Genomic DNA, 24,867 nt, shown 5'->3' on the forward strand with positions numbered 1-24,867 from the left:
TATTACTAATATTATTGATTGATTGATCAACATTTTTAAGCTTTTTTTCCAAATATATGTATTATAGAGTTATTCAGGTACAACGTCATACATTTGTATTTTATTATTATTATTATTATTATTATTATTAATCTTTCCTTTTTCCTTCTTTGTAAAATTATTTTGTTGCATATTCACAATATTGTATTTATTATTTTTATTGTTTTTTTTTACATTTATATATATATTTTTTTTTATGTAATTATTTTTTATTATTTATTATATATTATTTATTTAAATGTCTTGACGATTTTAATGATTTTATATTATTATTATGATTATTATAGTTTTTATTATTTATTAGTATTTAAACTTCACAATTTTAATTGTTTTATATTCATATTTATATTACATATATTCACAAAATGAGGTGCATGGAAAAAACAAAGTGCTAGAAACTAGAATAACAAAAAAAATAGAGCTAGGGACAAAGTCTTGTCAACATGTTTCGGCACGCAGGCCTTCATCAGTGCTAAATGTATGAAACATTTGTATGCATCCAAATGAAATCAAAACATGTAACATTTATCCCAGATAATGAAACGTCAGTCGGAGGTGGACTGAATCAGAAAACACACTTTCCTTTGTCTTTCTCACACGTACAGATCCCTGCCTGCAGAAGTGACATAAACTCGAGCCTCAGTTCTCATCAGAAGGACCTGATTACTAATTATTAGGTGTCTTGACAGTAATGACACATCTTGCTCTTTTGTCATAAAGCTACAGGGTGGAAGGTGTTAATTTTACAAACTAGGTTAAATCCTGTGAGCAGTGTTCGAACTATACCGTGGACTTTGGGGGAGCCCACTTGGGGGCGCGTGCCTCAAAAGAGGCTTACAATGACTTACAAAGATACATAACAGCTACAAGTGTATGCACTACTTGCTTTATGCAAGCACTATATAGGATAAATCAATATACAGGATTTACCCTATTATACTTTATCGACACAAATTGATAGGTGAAACAACAAACAGCCACCCACAAATAGTCTATAAACAAAACATCAGGCTGTCTTTGAGTTCACATGAACAACGGTTAAAGTTACTCGTCGTCAGGCTACAAAAGAATACCATAATTCCTCCGTTCAGTTAGGCCTAAGACATTGAGAGTCACGCAGACCTATAACAACCCAGCCACAACACATAATTGCGAATAACATGCCTTACCTTAACACAGAATCGACCAGAGTCCAACGTTTATATATTTTTTACGAATCTTTGAGTTAACATGTACTAAACATGAGTGGAATTTGCACCGCAGCGCCCCCACACCTCGATGCTCATGACAAGAATAGCATGTATAGTTATCTTTATTGAAGTGAATTAGGTTTAAATCGCCGTCATGCATGGATGAATGCTATTTTAGCTATTTTACACATAATAATCCACGATAATCACATTACACAAAACTGAAATTGCACGTCAAAATAACACATTGTCAATATTTTTTGAGACCCCCACAAAATTTCACAAATCCCGTTTTCAGGGGAGCCCGTGTCTTATTAAGGGGAGCCGAGCTAACCCCTAGCTCCCCCGTAGTTCGCACCCTGCCTGTGAGGTCTCTAGAACAGTCGCTCTCCGAGCTAAATTAGATGATTTCCCGTTTCCAGAGACGCGAGTCGTCCAGGCCTTCAGACTTTCTCCACTCATCCCTTTTTGGTAGCGGCCTGACTCTGAACTTTGGACTAACTGGTGTTGATTGCGGTTTATTGACGTGAACGCTGTTGGTTTGCTTGCCAGTGTTTTTTCTGGATGTTTCATTGGTTGTTTGATCAATATTTGATAGCGACAGGACATACTCTTGTGTGTGTCCATCTCTAAATTACAATAAAGTGACGCCATCAAACATACTATGATTGATCTAGATTTGTAAGGATCTATTGAGTGACCAACATGCTGAGCTTTTTTGAATCTGGTCTCGCTGAGAGATTTTTAGCTCTTCTGTGGCTGAAAGATTTTCTTTAGAAAATGGTTGTTAAAGAGGCACAGATTTTAATGCTAAAAATGCATTTTCTTTTGATTGTTATTTGTAAAGCTTTATTATCTAATTAACATCCAATGTCTACTTTTCACCTTAAAACATTTTTTGCGTAAGGTTTTTCTGCGTTACAATTAAAAGCATTTTATTCACAAATTCTCCATAATTACTTTTGAGAATAATATAATTTGCATAATTATTAAGTACAGCAGTTATATATTCACTATTGTTCAGAAGTTTTGCGTCAGTGTAATGAATATAACTTCTACGTTTTTTTAATACTCAAGATACAGAAATTAAATTAGACAGATAAAGTCTGATGACAAAGTTTGATGCTGACCTGACAAAGTGTTGTCTGAAAGCGTAAAATAACTTTGAAAAGCTTGAAGTTTGAAGGTTTTACTCCGAGAAGTCAGGCAAATTCAATAAAATGTTGCTAAAACATTTAGTATGCTTCTAGCATGATTTAACATGTTGTTAGCATGATTTACCACATTGCTAGCATCTTTTAGCATGTTGCTAGCATATTAGTAGCATGAGTTAACACATTGCTAACATGATTTAACATGTTGCTAGTATTATTTCTGTTGTTAGTATATTCCTAGCATGATTTAGCACATTTCTAGTATATTTCACACATGATTTGGCACTCTGCTAGCATGTTTTACTATGTTGATAACACGATTTAGCATTTTGCTGCTATGATTTATCTAGTTGTTGACAATTTAGCATGTTGTTAACAAGATGTAACACATTGCTAGCATATTTCTAGCATGATTTAGCATTTTGTTAGCATGAGTTAACATGTTGCTAGTATGTTTTAGCATTTTAGTAGCGTGATTTAACATGTTGTTAGCACGATTTAGCACGTTACATTGCTAGCATCTTTTAGCATGTTGCTAGCATCTGAAAATTGGAGTAATGATGCTGAAAAATCAGCTTTGCATCACAGAAATAAATTACATTTTAAAATATCTTACAATAGAAAATAGTTACTTTAAATTGTAATAATATTTCATAATTGTACTGTTTTTGGTGCAGCCTTGATGAGCAGAAGAGACTTCGTTCAAAAATACACAAAAACTCAACTTTTGAGCAGTACTCTATTTTATCGTCGTTATACACAAATATTATGACACACAATCCGAGTGAAGTATTTCAGAGAGCCTGACGTTCTTGACAGGTTTTGTGTGATTCGTAATTGCCAAGTCATTTACAGACCTGTGGTGCAATTTTCCAGTTTGTGGCGTCTTCACAAAGCCTGACATTTCTCCCTCATTAGAGCGGTTTATTTTTCATGCCTCTTCCCTGCAGCCTTGTGCCGCAAACACCAGCCTAATTGGGAGGAAACAAAGCAATTAATCAAACAAAATTAGGGCCAATGAGAATTCAGGAAAATAATCCACTTTGAATTTTTTGTATCCTCGTGCCGTTACGCGCCACTAACCGAATGGGAAACTTGTTGTGTCTGTGTGGAAAGTTTTGATTAAGCCTCACCGAAATAAAGTAGTTTATCATTCCCTGCTGCCGTAGAGTTTCATTCACTCGGTTTGCAATCTTTTGACCATTTTTTTTTGTTTTCCCCAGAAGCGGCAGGGTTGACGGAACAAGACTGAGCTTGCAGCTCTGTGTGCTGAGCATTTTAAGAGAGACTCTCGGTTTGAATGAGAGAGTGAGATCTGATGTGCACTAAAAAAACATTGGTGTGGAAACAGTTTTCTCTCAGAAATTACTAGTGAATTTTGCAAATAATTACAAAGAAATGGCATGTAAAACATTGTATTAACCATGGAATTTTTAAAACATGAAGACGGAAATAGTATTTTCTTGTATAAAGGGTCTAGTCATCTTTGTTTTATTTACAATCTTTTTTTTTTTTTACAGTGTAGGCGGCCATGGAAATCACTCGAGCTCACTTTTGAAATGTGAAAAACTTGCTGAGATATGAACTTTACTGTACGTGGCCAAATAAAATGTGCATTGAAGGAATAGTTCACCCAGAAATGACAGTTTGCTGAAAGTGTATTCACCCTCAAGCCATCCAAGATGTGGATGAGTTTGTTTTTTCATAGGAACCGGTTTGGAGAAATGTAGAATCACATCACTTGTTCACCAGTGGATCCTCTGCAGTGAATGGGTGCCGTCAGAATGAGAGTCTAATCAGCTGATAAAAACATCACAATAATCCACAAGTAATCCAGTCCACTCCAGTCCATCAATGAACTTCTTGTGAAGTGAAAAGCTGTGTGTTTGTACGAAACAAATCCATCGTTAAAATGTTTTTAAAACTTTAAACTGTCACTTCAGGCCAAAATATGAGTCCGTGTTTCATAATAACGCTTCCTCCAGTGAAACAGCCCATCTCCAGTTGTCCTGTCATATTAAAATCCACCCACATTTTTGTTTAGATCTGTTTTGGTCTGGTTTTGCTTGTAAACGGTGCTTGATCTGTGAATATTTCTCTCCTGATTCAGATGAGACGACTTTTTCACTGGAGAAAGCATTATGGATTGTGGACATTTAATTGAGTTGGAAGCAATGATTTTAAGTTTAAAAACATCTTAATGATTAATTTGTTTCTTCCAAACACGCAGCTTTTCTCTTCACAAGACATTAACTGATGGACTGGAGTGGTGTGGATTACTTGTGGATTATTGTGATGTTTTTATTAGCTGTTTGGACTCTCATTCTGACGGCACCCATTCACTACAGAGCATCCATTAGTGAGCAAGTGATGCAATACATTTCTCCAAATTTGATGAAGAAACAAACTCATCCACATCTTGGATGGCCCGAGGGTGAGTAAATTATCAGCAAATTTTCATTTTTGGATGGATTGCTCCTTTAAAATCATTGTGATATTCACAAAAGGCTGCAAATCAAGTATCTTAAACTGTACTGTTTTGCTTTGTTTTGTACATCATGTGTTGTTTCTCCTGCATCGTGACTCAATCTCCTCAAGCTCCTTCAGGACGTCACATCGGCTCACGCTGCACCCCGGCGGTCGGAGGAATCACTGCATAGAGATAAACACAGTTTTGAATGATGTTACTTCTTTCAAATTGAGGAAGACATCAATTAAATCTGTGCTTATCTTTACAAGCAAGGCAATGAGAGCCGGGTCCCAGCTCCATCACGGATAACACGGCTGAAACAGAGCTGAGTCTCACTTCACAGCCTGACTCACTGTGGAATATGAATGATGCTGTACTATAGATGTTCATAACATGCATGTTTTGTACTGCATTTCTGTACTTGCACAAGCGTTCAAAGGTTTGGGGTCAGTAAGGGTTTTTGTTAAAGAGATTAATTCTTTTATTCAGCAAGGAGGCTGATCACTGTGTTTGTGATCAAATAAATGCACCTTTGGTGAGCAAAAGAGACTTCTTTCAAAAACATTAAACAGTTTACCGACCCTAATTTTTTGAATGGAAGTGTGTATTGACCCTGGACCACAAAACCAGTCATAAGGGTAATTATTTTTTTTTTTAATTGAGATTTATACATAATCTAAAAGCTGAATAAATCAGCTTTCCATTGCTAGAATAGGACCATATTTGGGAGAGATACAACTATTTGAAAATCTGGAATCTGAGAGTGCAAAAAAATCTAAATATTGAGAAAATCGCCTTTAAAGTTGTCCAAATGAAGTTCTTAGCAATGCATATTACTAATCAAAAATGAAGTTTTGATATATTTATGTTAGCAAATTTACAAAATATCTTCATGGAACATGATCTTTACTTAATATCCTAATGATTTTTCGACCGATAATTTTGACCCATACAATGTTTTTTTTGGCTATTGCTACAAATATACCCCAGCGACTTAAGACTGCTTTTGAGCTCCAGGGTCACATATATTGTATATCTGTTCTCATATATTGATAAATAAACTTTGATTAAGTGGGTTTATGTGATTAACTTTTTTTTCCTCTCTAATACGCCGCTCTGACGAATTGTGCACGGTGTGACCAGAAATGTGCATTAAGAAAGTAAACGGGGTCAATTTTGATTTGCTGTTGACTTGAAAGTGTGTTGATTCCTCCATCTGTTAGGGACAGAAATTAGAGCTCTTCTGAAAGGCCTGCAGAGCCGCACAGAGCAGTTTGATCCCCGTTGCCAGCTGAGAGCTGTGAAATGGCCTGTTCCCCCTGCAGACCACTCAATGTAGGGCACTTACATTTAGAAAGCGGCCTGGATGTGAGCTCTGCGCTTCAACTCTTGCTCTTAAAGCCGCAGACAGCTGCTACTCCTGTGTCAATGTGAAGTTAAACGCTCTTCCCTCGTCCTGCAGCATTTGTGGGATGAATATGAAATATAACTTGTTAAGAGAAGTGTGCTGTTGATTTTATGAACAATTGGACTTATTTTTGTCTCTGGTAGAAGAGCAAGCTGGTGATTTGCATTGAAGAAGCGACCCGAGCCAAATCTAGAGACAGAATATCACTGAGACTCAAGAGTGGAGGGCGCTTTTCACTCGAGACCACATAGCAACACACTATAAACCACTCAGAACTGCCTGGCAAACACCCAGAACATCTTAGCATAAAGACAGACGCATATGCTCAAACATAAGCGTGAACATGATGAAAATCATATCCATGTTTCACTCCAAAAAAAAAAAAAAAAGTTTTTTCGTTAAGAAAATGAAGCCTATATATTTAAGAGCGTTTATAAATTTTTTTACACAGTGTTACTTTAGTATCATTGATACAATATTATAGGTTTTGTTCATATTTTGAATTGATTAAATTTTTTTGTATTTTCTGGCCTCAATTTAATTTTAGTTACATTTTTAGTATTTATAGTTTTTATTAAGTTTTAGTTTATTTAGTTTTAGTTATTTTAGCATTTCAACTTAAAACTAGTTGAAATGGGAAAATAAGTTTTTTATATATATTATCTTAATTCAGTTCATGTTTATTATATTTCAATTATTATTATTATTATTATTATTATTATTATTATTATTATTTGTTTTAGTGATGCTAATAACCCTGATAGTGACATTTTTTGTTATTGTAATTTATTAATTTTGTTAATGGATTATTTTGTTCAGCAAGGCTGCATTACATTTTATTTATTTATTTATGTTTCATGTGATTCTTTTATTCAGCAAGGATGTGATTGATTGATTGATATAATTTGCTTGTGATTCTTTTATTCAACAAGGACACATTAAAACTATTTATATTAATTTATTTATGTATTTTGCAGTATTTTAAATGGTGAAGTACTTAGTGATCCTAAAAACCTTTTTATTTTTCCTTATGCAAAATATAATTTCTTCTTTTTTTTTTTAGTTATTAGTGTAAAATATGTTCAGCACAATTGTCCAGTAATTATAACAATATAAGTATTTTTTTTATGATAGGTAGCTAATATCAAGTTACCATTGTTCTACCACGGTATAAGTAACAGTATGAAGGAGAAATTATTTATTGAAGAAAACAGATTTTTCTGAGAGGCGTTTTGTCATCTGTACTTTCATACTTTCATCTGAGTGTTTTATTGAGATGAATAAATTCCCCAGAAGCGCTGCTCATGTTAATCAGGTCAGTAGGAGTGTGTTTCTGCAGTGGCCGCTCTGAGATCTCTCAGCGTTTGATTAACATCCACCAGCAGGTTTTTAAGTGTCTGCTGCACACAGGACACTTCAGAAAGTGGTGTGTTCCAGCCTTTGGGAGTATTGTCACTGTCAGTTGAATAACTCTGCCTTTTTTCTAGGTACAGATTAATTTATGTGCTTGACTGAATTGATTGTGAGTGATTCACATAATTTGTGTGATATATATTTAATATACACAGCAGCACTGTGTGTTTTATTAAAGGAATAGTTTCATCCTCCTCTCTGTCATGTATTGAGCTTTATGGATAATTTAAATGGTGCATGATATTCAGGTCTTAGTGAAATGTTGTCAGACCTTGTTAAAAAAAGTATGTGATGGCTAAAATGGGTAAGCAAGCCGCAAAAAGGACAAAACACATCATAAAAGTAGTCAATACTTGTGCACTACGTGAGTCATTTCTGAAATCATATAATAGTTTTGTCTGAGAAACAGACCCAAATTTAATTTGTTATTCACTGAAAGTCTCTCTCATATGACGCTTTTTGTGAAAATACAGGTTTGGGAAGATAGCAATTTCAGGTATGTTAAACCTGCTTAGAGGAATAGTTCACCAAAAAATGAAAATTTGCTGAAAAATGATGACTCAGGCCATCCAAGAGTATGTTTCTTCATCAGATTTGGAGACATATAGCATTACATAATTTGCTCATCAATGGATCCACTGCAGTGAATGGGTGCCGTCAGAATGAGAGTCCAAACAGCTGATAAAAACATCACAATAATTCTCAAGTAATCCACACCACTCCAGTCCATCAGTTAATGTCTTGTGAAGAGAAAAGCTGCATGTTTGTAAGAAACAAATCCATCATTAAGATGTTTTTAACTTCGAACTATTGCTTTCTGCTAAAATACAAGTTCTCTGTCCATAACATTGCTTTCTCCAGTGAAAAATGCATTGTGTCTGAATCAGGAGAGAAATATGCACAGATCATGCAAGTTTACGAACCAAAACAGTTCAAAACTAATGTGTGGGTGGATTTTGATGTGAGAGGACAACAGGGGATGGACTTTTTCACTGTTATTATGGTGAGTTATTATGGATTATGTACTCGTATTTTGGACAGAAGCAACGGTTTGAAGTTAAAAACGTCTTAATGATGGATTAGTTTCTTTAAAAAACACAGCTTTTCATTTCACAAGATGTACACTGATGGACTGGAGTTGTGTGGATTACTTGTGACGTTTTTTTCAGCAGTTTGGACTCTCATTCTGACGGCACCCATTCACTGCAGAGGATCCGCTGGTGAGCAACTGATGTAATGCTACATTTCTCCAAGTCTGATGAAGAAACAATCTCATCCACATCTTGGAGCACATTTTCATCCAATTAAAATTTTTGGGTGAACTGTTCCTTTAAACAGTGTTTATCAAAATGCATTTGCAGCTAATGTCTGTCAGTCCTCTTCTGCAGCCGTGATTCTACTGTAAAAGTCTTGAAATGAAAATGATAATTCACGTTTCTCAGCATGATTGTATAATGAATTCACTCCCTGTGAATATGACCAGTCTGATGAAGAAACAATCTCATCCACATCTTGGATGACCTGAGGGTGAGCACATTTTCATCCAATTTAAATTTTTGGGTGAACTGTTCCTTTAAACAGTGTTTATCAAAATGCATTTGCAGCTAATGTCTGTCAGTCCTCTTCTGCAGCCGTGATTCTACTGTAAAAGTCTTGAAATGAAAATGATAATTCACGTTTCTCAGCATGATTGTATAATGAATTCACTCCCTGTGAATATGACCTAGCGGTGTATGTCTCGCATAACTGACTCAGAGGGCGAGGGTCGAGTCCTCTGTCAGCAAACTTCCTCTGTTTAGGAGACCAGAGGATGTAGAAATAACTTCCAGCGCTTGAGGGGCTCTTTGACATTTTGTTTTGACACCAGGCTTGGGAAACTTCATCAAAAAATGTAAATTCAGAGAATGCATCACATAAAGGCATAGTGCATGTCACGTATAAGAGCAGCATTTTGTAATTGGTGTCTGGTGAAGGGGAACTCTTCTTCTAAAAGTGCACCATTGTTTTTCGTCTGCGTATTGCTGGGCCCTATGACATCGTTCTAGGATGTGTCATCATGCACTGAATGCTCAGAAATCATGAGCCACGATTCATTTATTCAGCAACCAAAACTTGAGACTGATTTTTTGTGATTTTAACAATTTTTTATAAACAGACCTACCATATGTTGTAAGGCAGTAAAGTGAGGATACTCTTCTATTTATTTATTTATTTGTTTGTTTGTTTGGTTTAATTGGCAAATTCTCAGATTCATTCATTTTAATCAGAATTAAATATGCCAAAGTGCATAGGACGATACATTGAATTAAAAGAGGAGTTTTAATTCAAATCCAATTCAGGATCTTGATATACCAGTCAAACGTTTGAAATAAATATGATTTTTAAAAATATTTTTGAAAGAACTCTTTTCTGCTCACCAAGGCTGCATATATTTGATCAAAAATACTGTAAAAACAGTCATATGTGCAATATTATTACAATTTACTATTGTGAACTTTGTGAAATGTGATTTATTTGATCAAAACTGAATTTTCAGAAATCATGTCCTTCAGAAATCATTCTAATATGCTGATTTGCTGCTCAAGAAACATTTCTGATTATTATCAATGTTGTGCTGCTTCATATTTTTGTGGAAACTGAGATACATTTTATTTTTCAGAATTCTTTGATGAATAGAAAGTTCAAAAGAGCAGCATTTATTTGAAATAGAATTATAAATGCACCTACTGTAGTTTTGGATTCATTTAATGCATATTTGCTGAATAAAAGTATAACAAAATTGTACGTATTTCAAACTTTTGACCAGTAGCATGTATGTATCGCAGTATTTTGCAATGAGAATATGCAGCTTCAAAACTTTGTAATGGTCGTTTTAAGTTGTACCTTTTTTATCTGATTATTTGCAGTTCTTGATTGGATTGTAGTTCACAGTTTTATAGTTTTCCTATTCTGTTTGCTTCAAGAAGTGATGTTGTGATTTATCATAGAGCTGGTTGGTGTGTTTCAACATTTATAACTCTTTATTGAAAAATGTTTTGAAATCACTACACAGAACATCAGTGGGAAAAATACTTCCAAAATCAAGTGGACAGTCCCTGTTGTTTTTCAGTTGATCTGTGTTCCCAGAAACCCTGAAAGGCCTAAAAAAATGAGGGATTGCTGTTGGTTGACAGCGTGTGGTGTTGTTCTGTCAACGTTGAGCTGAAGTTGCTTCGGATCACCATTTGAAGCCAATTCTCTGTGTGTGCCTGCGATGAAACACAAAACACACTCCATGGGTTTTAACAAACTCTGCATTCAGGAAACTGTTTTCAGGCGTCATGCAAAGCTTTTTTGTATCTGCAGCAGAGTTATTTCTTCTTTCAAACTCCCTCTTCAGTGTCATTCCTAACGAAAAGCGGGTTTCGGTTGTGTAGCGAGGCTTCACACGTGTCCTTGTGAAGCTGAGGAAAGCTGCACCAAACAAGTTCATTCAAGACGGGATAATTGGTCCCTTGATCAAAGCGGGCCGGTTGAGCGGGACAGCAGCTAGCGGTCCTACGGTTTAGCATACAGCGCTGCTTTGTGTAATTTGACTGTGTTTTCTGCTGTGGATGTGCACCTAATCATCTGTGCTTGTCTGTTTTGCTTTGGCCCTCAAATCCGCATCCCAGAAGAGAGCCAACAAAGCACCAAACACGGCATGTTTTTCTTCTCTGTGTGTCGGGACGTCCAGAGAGAGAAGTAAACCTTTGTTTTAAAGCGAAATCACGCGCAAGTTGTTGTTTACAAGCTTATTTCACACTAAGATCATTGTAAACGGATAACGAGTCAGTGTTGATTTGCGTCTGCATTGTACGGATACTGTAGCCGGTCGAATGCGCTGATGTTAATCACATATAAACACCGGGTTTTCATGCTGGTGTTATCAGTGGTGTCGTTTGCTAATGAGATATAATTGTGTAAATGACACTGAAGTGTCCCGGGGTCGCATTTAACGCAAATTTTATTTGTCTACTGAATGCAAGAGCGTTATATAAAACCCCAAGACATGCCCTTGGAAATTCATAAGTGTGATTCCAACCCTCTGAACATTGAGGCACTCAGTAAATACGAATATCAATTGATTTACAATTACAACACAGCTGTGGTTGATCATTAAGAGGGATTGCTATGTCAATGACTATTGCTTTGACTTGTACTTACGGTTAATGAAATAAGCGAAATAAACCAAAGAATTGAAATTTGTAACTCATCCTGCACCACAAACACTTTGGAATAATTATTGTAGATCCAAAGTACTAGATTAACTTACTCGTCACAGAAATCAGTCAAAAGTCCGAAATGCGAGTTTAATCAAAACACAAAATTACAAAATCCAGTTGGTTCTTATATCCTATGATATTTCACTTGTAGTTCCTTTAACTCGTGTAACTTTTAAACACAAGTTTTATCCATAAATGACAACAAGACGGTAAGAAAACTGTTTCTCCCTTATTTCCCTGCCCGCACCTATTCAACCTCGTCTAACAGCACATGGACGTGGCCGTTAAAGAAACAGAACCGAAATTATACATCAGAAACATAAGAAATAATATTGAAACATATACATAGGAAATATCAAAATTGCCTCTCAAAGAAAGTTACAGAAGTTATACTTTAGGCCATTCCTTGCAAATCAACACTCTAAGCAAACAGTTATAATATATAAATTATTGACATATTAATCGGCTCTTACAATTATGATTTTTAATGCTTTTGAAAGATGTCTCTTTAGTTCACCAAGGCCACATTTATTTGTTCAAAAATACAGTAATATTGTGAAATATTATTACATTTTAAAATAACTGATTTCTATGTGAATATTTTGTAAATTGTAATTTATTCCTGTGATGGCAAAGCTGAATTTTCAGCATCATTACTCCAGTGTCACGTGATACTTCAGAAATAATTCGAATATGCTGATTCGCTCCTCAATTATTATCAGTTATTATTGATGATCGGTTATTTTGCTACTTAATATTTTTTGTAGAAACTGTGAAACCTTTGTTCTGCATACTTTGAATGAACATAAAGTTCAAAAGAACAGCATTTATTTGAAATAGAAATATTTTGTAACATTATAAATGTCTTTACTGTCACTTTTGATCAATTTAATGCATCCTTGCTGAATAAAATTATTATTATTATTTTAATCTTACCTGTATCACGGTTTATGAAGCCGTGAAATATATTTAAATAGAAATCAATTATTTTAAGTTTTCACAATTTTACAGTTTTTTTTCACCATTTTTAATTAAATAAATGAAGCCTTGGTGAGCAGAAGAGACTTCTTTCGAAAACTTTTTACAAGCAATGTAAGCAACATTCAATTCTTCCTCAGAAAATGTACAACTCTAGTTGTTTTCAGACAGTCCTTGCATGAACCCTGTATCCCTGAGATCATATAGTTTAATTTCAGTTTCAAGAGTAAAGGCTGACGTCTAGCAGAAATGGAGCAATATCGCTTTTATTAGTTTTTCTTTATTTGTTTGAAAGCTTAAAGCTGCGGTTATTACAGTGTACTTGTTGATTTGATCTTGTTTTGCTCTCTAAAACGTTTCTGTGCGTGCTCCTGATAAGTCTCGGGGGATTTCTGCTCATCCTTCGGGTGCTGTACAGATGTTTTCAACAGTAAACAAAGACATTGCCTTCCAGAAGCATCTGCCAGTCTGAAAAAATGTTGAGAATGCTGCGTCTTTACAGGGATTTTGCGTAAAAATGGCACAGACTCTGTCACGTTGATTAATTAGTATGGAATACAATAAACCACACCAGTTTTTCCTTGGTTTTCTTTTGACAGGTAACCATCCACACGACTATACCAGCCATCTGGATCTCACTGGGTCACACACGCCCAAAATCGGTGAGTTGTTCGATATCTTTGTTTCCAGTAAATCCCGTTCATCTGCAGTATGAAAATGCTGCTCATGAAATGCTGCTCAAAAGCGGCTCCGAGTTTTAATTGATTTATGACGACATCTCGATATTATCAGCGTCTTCCACATCCAGATGGTTTGAAGTGTGAAGAACGTGGTGTATAATATCAGATTGGAGTAATTAATGGAGCAAGATTTTATCTCTAGAAAAGATTTTCATAATTAGCCTCATCAGATGAGCACTGATAATTTCCATTACTTAAGATGCTTAACTCCCCGACGGCCCTCGAGATCAGAGATGCCTTTCACACAAAATTTGATTGGGATTAAAAAAAGCAGGGTTTTGACAAAAAACAGCCTCTTGACAGGAAATTAAAAGCTTAGCCTGTAAATGGCCCCGCTAGCAGGGAGGATTGTGTAACTAAACAGTATGCTAATCGGATCTGCACAGTTTGCCGACGGTATTGAAAAGCCACAGTTGTAATTGTTCTGACTATATCTCGTCTTCCCAAATTTGATTTTGTGTGAAAAAGCTTTTCAGACTGTAAGCACACATCGGTCACATCTCTCGTGGTGGAACGGCATTGCCATTAGTTTATGCACTCAGTTAAATCAAGCTCCTTGTGTGCTAGATATCACAAAAAAACTGTTAATATCAATCAGCTCACTGCATTAATAATATTCTGTGTCAACTCCACCAGAGGTCCCTAACTAAGAATTTTGATTGTGATCTTTTTTTTTTCTGGTGAAAGAAATACACGAATGAAAAGGAAGCCAAAATATTAAATGCCATGGATGAATATTTACTGACTAATCCACTATTTTAGAGAGGGGAGTTAAAAAGAGAGGCTTTACCTGGGATTTGGAGCCAAATTACATGGAGGAAAAATGACTTCAGAAAGATTGCAGCATCATTGTGTTACTTTTACTCAGAGATTGGTACGTCTATTAGTAAAATCTGTCGACTTTAGTAATCTCTTTTGCATTGTATGCCAATGGTGACAGTTCAAAAATGGGGGAAAAGCACTTTTCATGTTGTTTTTCCCAAAGTTTGCATGCCTGTAACTCAAGTAGTATTAAAGATATCTTAATATCCTTTTAGATTTTAGTTCTTAACAAAGCTTTCTTTTGTAATCTTCATTTTTAAGGCCCAGTATGGTTCAATCCCAGATATATGGGGATCTCAGTGTGGCTCCAGGAGTAAATTGTACATGTTTTCAGTTGTCAAAAACCTAATGTGGTCCCTTTGCATACAGCTTTTCTTTTAAAGAGGAATGTCTGAACAAATAATGTTAAAACTAGAAATGTATCTAATTTCCTTCTGTCAAAACAACTGCATAGAACGTAACTGACAAAAATATTATTTTTTTTTCCAAATTTGCATGTCTGTACTGCAAGCAGTGTTAAAGATATCTTAATAAACTTTTAGATTTTGGATCTAATCAAACTTTTCTTTTGGTATCTTCATTTTTAAGGTCCTATATGGTTCAATCCCAATGTGTCTCCATGTGCAAATTGTTAAATTTCACCAATTTTCAATGGTCGAAAACCAATTACTTTGTGGGTCACTTTTAATTCAGCTGATACTTATTATATTTGACAAAATTGTCATTTTGGATGCCCTCTACAAAATAGTGGATTACTCAGTATATTCATCCATTACATTTAATATGTTTGCTTTCATCACTATGCACGTCTTTCTTCGGAAAATAATATCAACAAAATCAAAAATTTTAGGCAGGGAAGTTTCTAAAATGAATGAGTTTCTAAATTGATTTTACATGGAGTGACCCTGCAGTATGTCACACGGTGAATCAAAAGCATGCAAAAGAAAGTTACTGATTTTGTTTTTCTCACTTGGGTTTGTTAGGACACCGAATAGTGTACTACGGTAAGCAGTACACATGTTTTCCATGTGTATAATCTCTCATTTCTTTGATGTCTGTGAATGTAGGGTTGACTCTGTATGTGTGCAGTCTCTCTCTCTCTCTCTCTCTGTTGGTCTCTGTTTGTGTGCAGTCTCTCTGTGCTTATCTCTGTTGGTCTCTACACTACAAAAAATTATTTTCTTACTCTGTATTTTTTTTGTCTCTTGTTGTCCAGTGCAAATATCTAAACACTCTTAAATCAAGATACATTTACTTAAGATGCTAAATTACTTAAGGTATTAAGTCTTGTTTTCTGAAAAAATATATAAGAATGAAATAAGTTTATATGTAAAACAAAATGTAAATACCTGCCAATGGGGTCAGAAAAACAAACTTAATTCAAAGGGGAAACAAGTGTATTTTTCTTACCCCATTGGCAGATATTTGTTATTGATTTCAGCATAAATAATAACAAAGTTATTTAATTATGATAGTTTGATACTTTATATCTTACGTCATTATATATTCATTTAAAAGAATACCATCCAGCCCATCAAAGATGTAGCTGAGTGTGTTTTTTCATCAGATTTGTAGAAATGTAGCATTACATGGATGCACTAAATGAAATGTAACATTAAATGTAGCATTACACGCAGCTTTTCAGTTCACAAGACATTAACTGATGGACTGGAGTGGTGTGGATTACTTGTGGATTATTGTGATGTTTTTATTAGCTGTTTGGACTCTCATTCTGACGGCACCCATTCACTGCAGAGGATCCACTGGTGAGCAAGTGATGTAATGCTACATTTCTCCAAATCTGTTCCAATGTAGAAACAAACCTGAGGCTGAGTACATTTTCAGCATATTGTCATTTTTGGGTGACCTAATCCTATAAGAAAGTTTAGAAATTTTACTAGAAAACAAAACAAAAACACTGAGTAAGAAAATAATTTTTTGCAGTGTATATGCGGTCTGGTATATGTGCGCCTATGTAATGTCATATATGCAAGTCTAGAAACACAAGCCTTTGAAAATAGCCTGCAAATCCCACGCCTGGCAGTTCCTGGTCCCATGAGCACACAGTAAAAATGAGGGAACGACATTCCCAACAAGTGTTTTACTGGCTGAGTAGCTGCCTGGACCTACACTCACCCTCATTAAACAAGTTCTTCAAAAATTATTCCAGCACACACACACACACACTCTCAGACAGATGCCACGGTGGCCTGAGCACACGGAGCTGGAACTGCTTTCTCTTGTATGGGATGTGTTTCATCTTTGTCTCTCTCTCTCTCTCTCTCTGCCTCTTTTTTCCTTTCTGCCCTGCAGAGAAGCCAAGAATGAACAACATCCTGACATCTCAGACAGAGCCGTACGACCTGTCGTTCTCCCGGTCCTTCCAGAACCTCACGCACCTCCCACCGTCCTACGAGATGGCCATGAAAGTAGACTTAAGTACATACTCTTCCCTTCATTATTGTCCATCCTGTATGAGAGACGAGAGCGAGATTCATACTTTTCATACATTTATGTGCAGAATTTACATGAAAAATTAGTCGTATAAGATGGATTCACAATAGTATGTTTTTGGAAAAAGTCTCTTCTGCTCAACAAGGCTGCATTTATTTACAGTAAAAACAGTAATATTGTGAAATATTATTGCAATTCAAAATAACTATTTTTTATTTGAATAAATGTTAAAATGTAATTTATTTCTTCGGTGCAAAGCTGAATTTTCAGCATCATTACTCCATTCTTCAGTGTCACATGTTCCTTCAGAAGCAGCTTTTGCTGCTTTAAATGTTTGGAAACCATGATACAACATTTTCAGGATGATTAATAGAAAGTTCAATGAACAGCATTTATTTTACCTCTTATGTAACATTATAAATGTCTGTAAATGTTTTGTAACATTAACAGTTAGACAGTGAGTATACAAAATATATATTCATACAAGTTGTCTAATTGGATACTTGTTCAAAGAAATATCGCATGATCATTTATGCATATGTTTTCAGGTAGAACATAAACAAATCTTTTTCAGTTGTAGTATTTCTCTTTTATATGAGCTGCAGTTGCTCAAAAGTTGCTGTTTCTTCCTCTGGACAGGGAGAAATAAAAAGAGACACAATAATTGTCATACAGCAAGAGCATAGAGCTAAAAAATGAATATGATCTTGGGACAGATGCATTAACTTAATTAAAAGTGACAGTTCTAATCACATAAAAAATTCTATTTCAAATAAACGCTGTTCTTTTGAGCTTTCTATTCATCAAAGAATCCTGAAAAATCCAATGAAAACTGTTTTCAACATTGATAATCAGAAATGTTTCTTGAGCAGCAAATCAGCATATTAGAATGATTTCTGAAGGATCATGTGACACTGAAGACTGGAGTAATGATGCTGAAAATTCAGCTTTGTTCACAGAAATAAATCATATTTTAACAAATATTGAAATAGAAAACAGTTTAAATTGTATTAAATAATATTATTGTTTTACTGTATTTTTAATAAAAAATATGCAGCCTTGATGAGCAGAAGAGACTTGAAAAACATATTTTGACCCCATATTTTGACAGCAGCACACATCACAATATCTCAGTGGGCAATCCAAAGGTTATAGGTTTAAACTCGTTGGAGGTTGTTTCTTAAATTAGAAAGTTTGTGTGATCTGCTGTCACTTCAGTGCCCTTGCACAGGACGCTCATCCCCACAGGGACTGCGACTATAATACATGCACTGTGGATAAAAGCACCTGCTAAATGAAAAATAACCAGCCAACTGGCTTTCATTAAATGCAAAGGGCAGGATAAATGAAACATGAAATTATTGACATGCTGTGTTAACATATTCCAGAGCTATTATGATCAGATGGATGGCACAACAGCTCTTAAATCAATGAAATTCAACACAGAATGAAGAAAATTACAAGATTGAAAACCAAAATGAATTAATAATGAAGTTTTAAATGGAGACTGATCTCAAAAGCAAACTTACCATGAATTAAGAGCAAGAAATAAACTTGCCATGACTTACAGACTATAAAAATCACAAAAAGACAAGTTAGACATTAGACATAGACCTGTTATAGACATGTTGGAGCATTAATATTGATTTTATTTGCTGTGGGATGTAAAATAATGGTGCTTCTGGTGTCTTAAATCACAAGGCCAGTTTGTAGTGCTGTTTGAGTAATTTAGGGCTTCACCTGCTGTGAGCTGACCGGAGAGTAATGACCAGTAATGAAGAACAATTAGTCAGGTTTTTAATAGGGAGACGGATCACAAAGCAGGGAGAGAAAGAGAATATGCAATGCTTATAGGTTTAACTCTATAATTCCTACTGTATCATATTTGATACACACATTTCTAAGGTCTCTAAATGATAAACATGATGAAACATTGCTGAAAAACCAGTTGCACACAATCTGCTACATGCCTTCTGTCGTCTGATTTATAGTTTTAGCAAGCAAAAAGTGTTTAAATATAATTGTACAAACATCACCTTCAGCTTGTGCTTCACGTGTCATTTTGCTGTGTGTCTTTACTGATTTTTATAAAGTAAATGTAAGAATAATATCAATATTGCTAGTAATAGTTCAGGATGAACACATACTGGACTTGATTATTCAAACATCAGTTTTTATAAAAATCATGTTAAAATATAAAATATGATCATCATCAGACTTCAGAGGAATGTTTATTTGTTCATCTCTCAGTCATCACTGCATTTCATTGCATTATATCTTTTGAAAAATGCAATGCAATACGATACAAGCCAATGATACAATATGGACTACAAGCCCCCACCGCGGACCTGTGACAGCACGATCTCCCTGCTGAACGAGCTGAACGCCTTCTTCGCTCGCTTTGAGGCACAAAACAGCACCGCTGCACAGAAGACTCCACCTCTTCCCGGCGACCAGGAGATGACCCCGGACAGCATCAGGAGATCCCTCAGCAGGATCTATGCACGCAAAGCTCCGGGTCCTGACAACATTCCTGGGTGTGTACTGAGAGACTGTGCAGTGGAACTCACTGATGTCTTCACAGACATTTTCAACATCTCGCTAAGTCCGGCTGTTGTCCCCACATGCTTCAAAGCTACCACCATCATTCCAGTCCCGAAGAAGCCGTCTCCATCCTGCTTCAATGATTACCATCCAGTTGCACTTACTTCTATTCTCATGAAGTGCTTTGAACGGCTAGTCATGCACCACATCAAGTCTGTCCTCCCCCCCCCCCTCCCTGGACCCCTTCCAGTTTGCATATCGGTCCAACCGCTCGACCGATGACACCATCGCCACTGCCCTCCACTCAGCACTCACACATCTGGATAAAAAAGACTCATTCGTCAGAATGCTATTCATAGACTTCAGTTCAGCATTTAACACAATCATCCCTCAACAGCTCATTCACAAACTGGTCCAGCTGGCCAAGAAAGCACAGCAGCGTCTCTAGCAAACTGAGAAGAGCCAGAGCCCTGGTCCCCATCATGTGCATCTTCTACAGAGGCACCATCGAGAGCATTCTGACCAGCTGCATCACTGTGTGGTATGGCGCCTGCATCGCGTCCTGCCGGAAGACCCTTCAACACATAGTGAGAGCAGCTGAGAAGATCGTTAGTGTCTCTCTCCCCTCCCTCCAGGACATTTATGGAACCCGTCTCACCCGCAAAGCCCTCTGCATAGCAGGTGATCCCCCCCACCCGAGACAGCTTCTTCAGGCTGCTGCCATCAGGGAGGAGACTGCGGAGTCTCCAGGCCAGGACCAGCAGACTGAAGGACAGCTTCATTCATCAGGCAGTCAGGAAGCTGAACTCCCTCCCGACCTTGCCCCCCCACCCCCAGGTCCTTCCACTCCAGTTATTTAGCATGATAAATAAGAGAAAGACAATAAAAAGGTTGCTCCCTTTGGCTCATATTGTAGCTGACCTGAGAGATTAGCATTCATCCTCCTCTTGTGATGGGACGTCCAGTGGACTTCATCCCGGATGGCCAGTAGCTCATACTGGACATCTGTGGCATTAGATTGCATTACTGCATGCTGATCTGAAGCCGTCGTATCTGAGCGGATAATTGAGCTCTGGGGTCCGGAGTGACCGTTGGCCCGTAGGCAGTTCGCCTGACCTTTTCACGTCTAATGTCATGCCCTCACATCGGCGTCTGCCAGAAGCCTGCGCTGTCAGTGATGGTAATTCTGAACTACACCAGCCGGCCAGCTATCTGAACCTGTCTTCATTAGCTCCAAGATAAACAGTTCAGTGGAGAATCGATAGCTGGTCTCATACTGAACGCTCACAAACACATTCATCTGCAGCTGCAGTCTCTGTCCACTGCTGCTCAGGAAGGAAATGATGTCATCGATTTTGGGGAAGCGACTTAAAAACTGGAGCGTGTCATCAGTTCAAGTAGTTACAACTTTTAGAAAAGTTGTTAGCTACACTACAAGCTAGTAAAAGAAGTTGTTAAATTTATTTATTTCATTTTTAGACAAGTTTTTTTTTTTTACGTTAGAGTTAGAAGTTAATACTTAATATTTAATCTTTAGTGTGATGAATGAACCTTTCTTGAGTCCAAATTAGCTTGGACTGCCAAAACTTAAAACATTTTAACACAAAATTCAGCTGTGAGAAAAAAGCATATAGATCAGATATTAATATAGATAAGATTAATTATAGATTGTTATATATATATATATATATATATATATATATATATATTATCAATAATAATAATAATAATAATTATTATTATTATTGTTATCATTCCTAAATACTAATTTTATTTTACAGTGTATAATTACAATAGTAATATTTTTATATATTGTATTTAGTAATAACAATAGTAAAATTATTATTATTATTATGATTATCATCATCATCATTATAATCATCAATAGCATCCCAAAGGAGAAATGCCCTCTTCTTGAGTTCATCTGCTCCTTAACAAACTCTACACATCCCACATAAACACACACACACACACACACACATATCCCTGATCCGGAGAGACTCATAATAGCAGCAAAAGACTCCGACTTTGTGTTTCCAGAGCCATTGTTGAGAAAAACAAGAAAAAGATTAACAGAGCGATAAAAACTGATAAAGTGAGGAAACAAAGACATAAAAACACAATTTAGTGCCGCATTTTTCCATCAGCAAAATAGTTTCTGCTGGACTTGTAGCTTTGGCATCAGTTGCATTTTTTTTCTTCCAAACTAAGTTATAAAATTCAACTCAGGACAGACTTTTGTTCTTATCAGTCAGAGTTTGTTCTGTGTTTGTTTTCTGCTTATTTGACTCTGATCCAGTGTTATTTTAGTATACTTAATATAGTATAATAGTATTTATTATTTATTTATTTGTTTATTAGTTTACATTTGTATATTTTCCATTTTCATTTTAAGTATCTTTGTCGTGTGTTTCTGTTGTTTTCATTAGTTTTTGTTCTTGTTCAATATAGATTTTTTTTTTTTATTTAAGGTTTTTTATTTAAAATGTTTTTTTTGTGTATGTGTTTTTTAGTACTTAAACTAAACTGCATTTCTAAATTGGACATGTTAACTGAAATAAAACGTTTTTATATTTGATTTTATTTCAGTGAATGTCCATTTTATTTAATCTATCACAAATGATTGTCAGCAGTTGTGTTGTGTTTTTGTTGTTTTTGTATATATATATATATATATATATATATATATATATATATATATATATATACAGGGCCTAAAATTTACACTCCCCAAGCGCCAAATGCAAGTAAAAATTGGCTTTGGCGAGTGTATGAAACTGTGTCAGTCGCCAGATGGCCGGTAATATTTGTATAAATGTTGTGCAATGTTGTGAGAACATAAACGTGAACAAATATGAACGACGCTCTGTACAGTTAAAAGGTCAGTGCTGCTTCATCACAAAAGTTTAAGCCTTTGCAATGTAAATATTCAAGAGCTAGAACATATGAAATTGTGGGAAGTTTAAACATCTGAAGCCCCGGCCTGAAAGCCACGTCTTGAGCTCTGCTTCCTTCCCGCGCTTGAACGGACAAATTCACACAAAATGATGTCAAAAATGCCCGTCTCTGTGAGTATCCTAGTAAAGTAGTTGGTTCTTAAGTGAACATGAACAGCTGAGAAAGAAACCGAACACAAACTGCACACGACGCAATGTGTCACAAGACAGTAGAACCCATTATAATCAGTGATAATGTCTACACAGGATAATAGCAGCAAAAGACTCCGACTTTGTGTTTCCAGAGCCATTGTTGAGAAAAACAAGAAAAAGATTAACAGAGCGATAAAAACTGATAAAGTGAGGAAACAAAGACATAAAAACACAATTTAGTGCCGCATTTTTCCATCAGCAAAATAGTTTCTGCTGGACTTGTAGCTTTGGCATCAGTTGCATTTTTTTTCTTCCAAACTAAGTTATAAAATTCAACTCAGGACAGACTTTTGTTCTTATCAGTCAGAGTTTGTTCTGTGTTTGTTTTCTGCTTATTTGACTCTGATCCAGTGTTATTTTAGTATACTTAATATAGTATAATAGTATTTATTATTTATTTATTTGTTTATTAGTTTACATTTGTATATTTTCCATTTTCATTTTAAGTATCTTTGTCGTGTGTTTCTGTTGTTTTCATTAGTTTTTGTTCTTGTTCAATATAGATTTTTTTTTTTTATTTAAGGTTTTTTATTTAAAATGTTTTTTTTGTGTATGTGTTTTTTAGTACTTAAACTAAACTGCATTTCTAAATTGGACATGTTAACTGAAATAAAACGTTTTTATATTTGATTTTATTTCAGTGAATGTCCATTTTATTTAATCTATCACAAATGATTGTCAGCAGTTGTGTTGTGTTTTAGAAAGAAACCGAACACAAACTGCACACGACGCAATGTGTCACAAGACAGTAGAACCCATTATAATCAGTGATAATGTCTACACAGGATGCGGCGCGACACAACAAATCCCTGAGAGTAAACGGATTCCCCGTTCTGTTTCTGAAATAGTCCAAGCAACGGCCACTTTGTCGCATCCAGTGTTGACAACTTCAAGCTGCTGCGGTGTAGACATGGTGTTTAAGTGATAGACTCAGAATTCCAATAATCCTGCTGTTGTCTGCGTTTTTAATGTTGATCAAAGAAAATAGGACAAAGACGAAAAAAAACAATCACTCACTGCTGCTGTTTTTTTTTCCATGGCTGGTAAGAAATATTTCTGGCCGGTGAATTTCCTTAAGTCACCGGCCATTGGCAGGTGTGGCAAAAAGTTAGTTTTAGGCCCTGTATATGTTCATTTTTTATCATTTTATTTCATATAATTCATTAGTTAATTATTTTAAGTTTTAAACTAAAGAAAAATGACAAGTGTTTCCTTGGCAACTAACTGAAAAACTAAGATAACATTTTTTAAATATTATTTTAGTATTAATGTTTATTGTATTTGATAAAGCATAAATGTTTTTCAGTAGTTTTAGTTTTCCGGTAACCACAGTGCTCTCCTCTCTCTTTCTCAGGCGGTAAGGATGACGAGTACTACATCCGAAAGCACCATTTACCCGATCCGACGCCTCGCGGCGGCAACCTGCAGACACACATGATCAAGCTGAACGTGGATCCACCGGCGCAGCGCCAGAAGCCCAAACGCGTGCAGCGCGCCATGTCCCAGGACCAAGTGCTCTCGCCCGCACACTCCAAACCGCACCGGGACTACGGCCTAACATCGTACAGCGGCGGTGCAGGCGGTCTGTCCCCGTACCACGGACGCATCCTCTCCGAGGAGCAGCTGCTGTCAGCTGACCGACTGCACTCCCAGGACCCGCTGCTCTCACCGGATAAGATGTTGTCCTTGCGGCGCTCCGATTTCCGGGAGAAGGCCATGTCGCGGGCGCTGTCACATACGGACATGTTCGTGCCGACCACACCGGTCATGGACCGGCACTACAAAATGATGAAGATGCATTCGCACCCCAGCAGCAGCAACAACGAGTCCTACAACACACTGACTGTGAACAGCGCGCAGGTGGGCAACAAAAGGCAGGCATTCGCCAGCCGCCGCATGCATACAGTGGACCACCTGCAGTATATACCTGGACATCACCATCATCAGTACAGAACCGCCAGCAAGACTGAAGTAACTGTCTGAGAGAGCGAGACGGGAGAGAGCGAATGATGTCAACAAACAATCCAACTGGAGGAATTTGCAGCGGTGTCCCACTTCAACAGGTTTCTTTTTTTAAGCGTCCCACCTTGACCCGTTCCCGCTTCCAGCGCAAGCTTTCCACTCCATCAATTCCGGGTCGGCTTGGGAAGGATCCAGACTTTCTTCTCGCACGTAGAGCAAACGCAAGGGCTTCATGCGTGGACGCTGGACTACAAACCTGAAACTATTTTTCCAGAACTGCTGCAAAACCTGCACTGTTTA

The 24,867-nt window shown here is 36.4% G+C and overlaps 1 protein-coding gene across 2 annotated transcripts; it reads left to right on the forward strand.

Moving 5' to 3' along the window:
• The first annotated feature begins 13,493 nt into the window (after positions 1–13,493).
• Positions 13,494–24,798, forward strand: LOC107571538 (protein shisa-6 homolog). 2 transcript variants are annotated; one of them, XM_016257858.1, is made up of 4 exons: positions 13,494–13,558; positions 15,442–15,462; positions 16,772–16,897; positions 23,960–24,798. In XM_016257858.1, exons 3-4 carry the CDS (start codon positions 16,783–16,785, stop codon positions 24,586–24,588), a joined length of 744 nt encoding a protein of 247 aa, XP_016113344.1. In that variant the 5' UTR covers positions 13,494–13,558; positions 15,442–15,462; positions 16,772–16,782; the 3' UTR covers positions 24,589–24,798. The 2 variants fall into 2 exon arrangements, with proteins under 2 accessions (XP_016113344.1, XP_016113345.1); XM_016257859.1 differs by lacking the exon at positions 15,442–15,462.
• The last annotated feature ends 69 nt before the right edge of the window (positions 24,799–24,867 follow it).

This window comes from Sinocyclocheilus grahami, unplaced genomic scaffold (genome assembly GCF_001515645.1).
Source record: "Sinocyclocheilus grahami isolate Dianchi unplaced genomic scaffold, SAMN03320097.WGS_v1.1 scaffold1608.1, whole genome shotgun sequence".
In the NCBI taxonomy this organism is placed as follows: domain Eukaryota; kingdom Metazoa; phylum Chordata; class Actinopteri; order Cypriniformes; family Cyprinidae; genus Sinocyclocheilus; species Sinocyclocheilus grahami.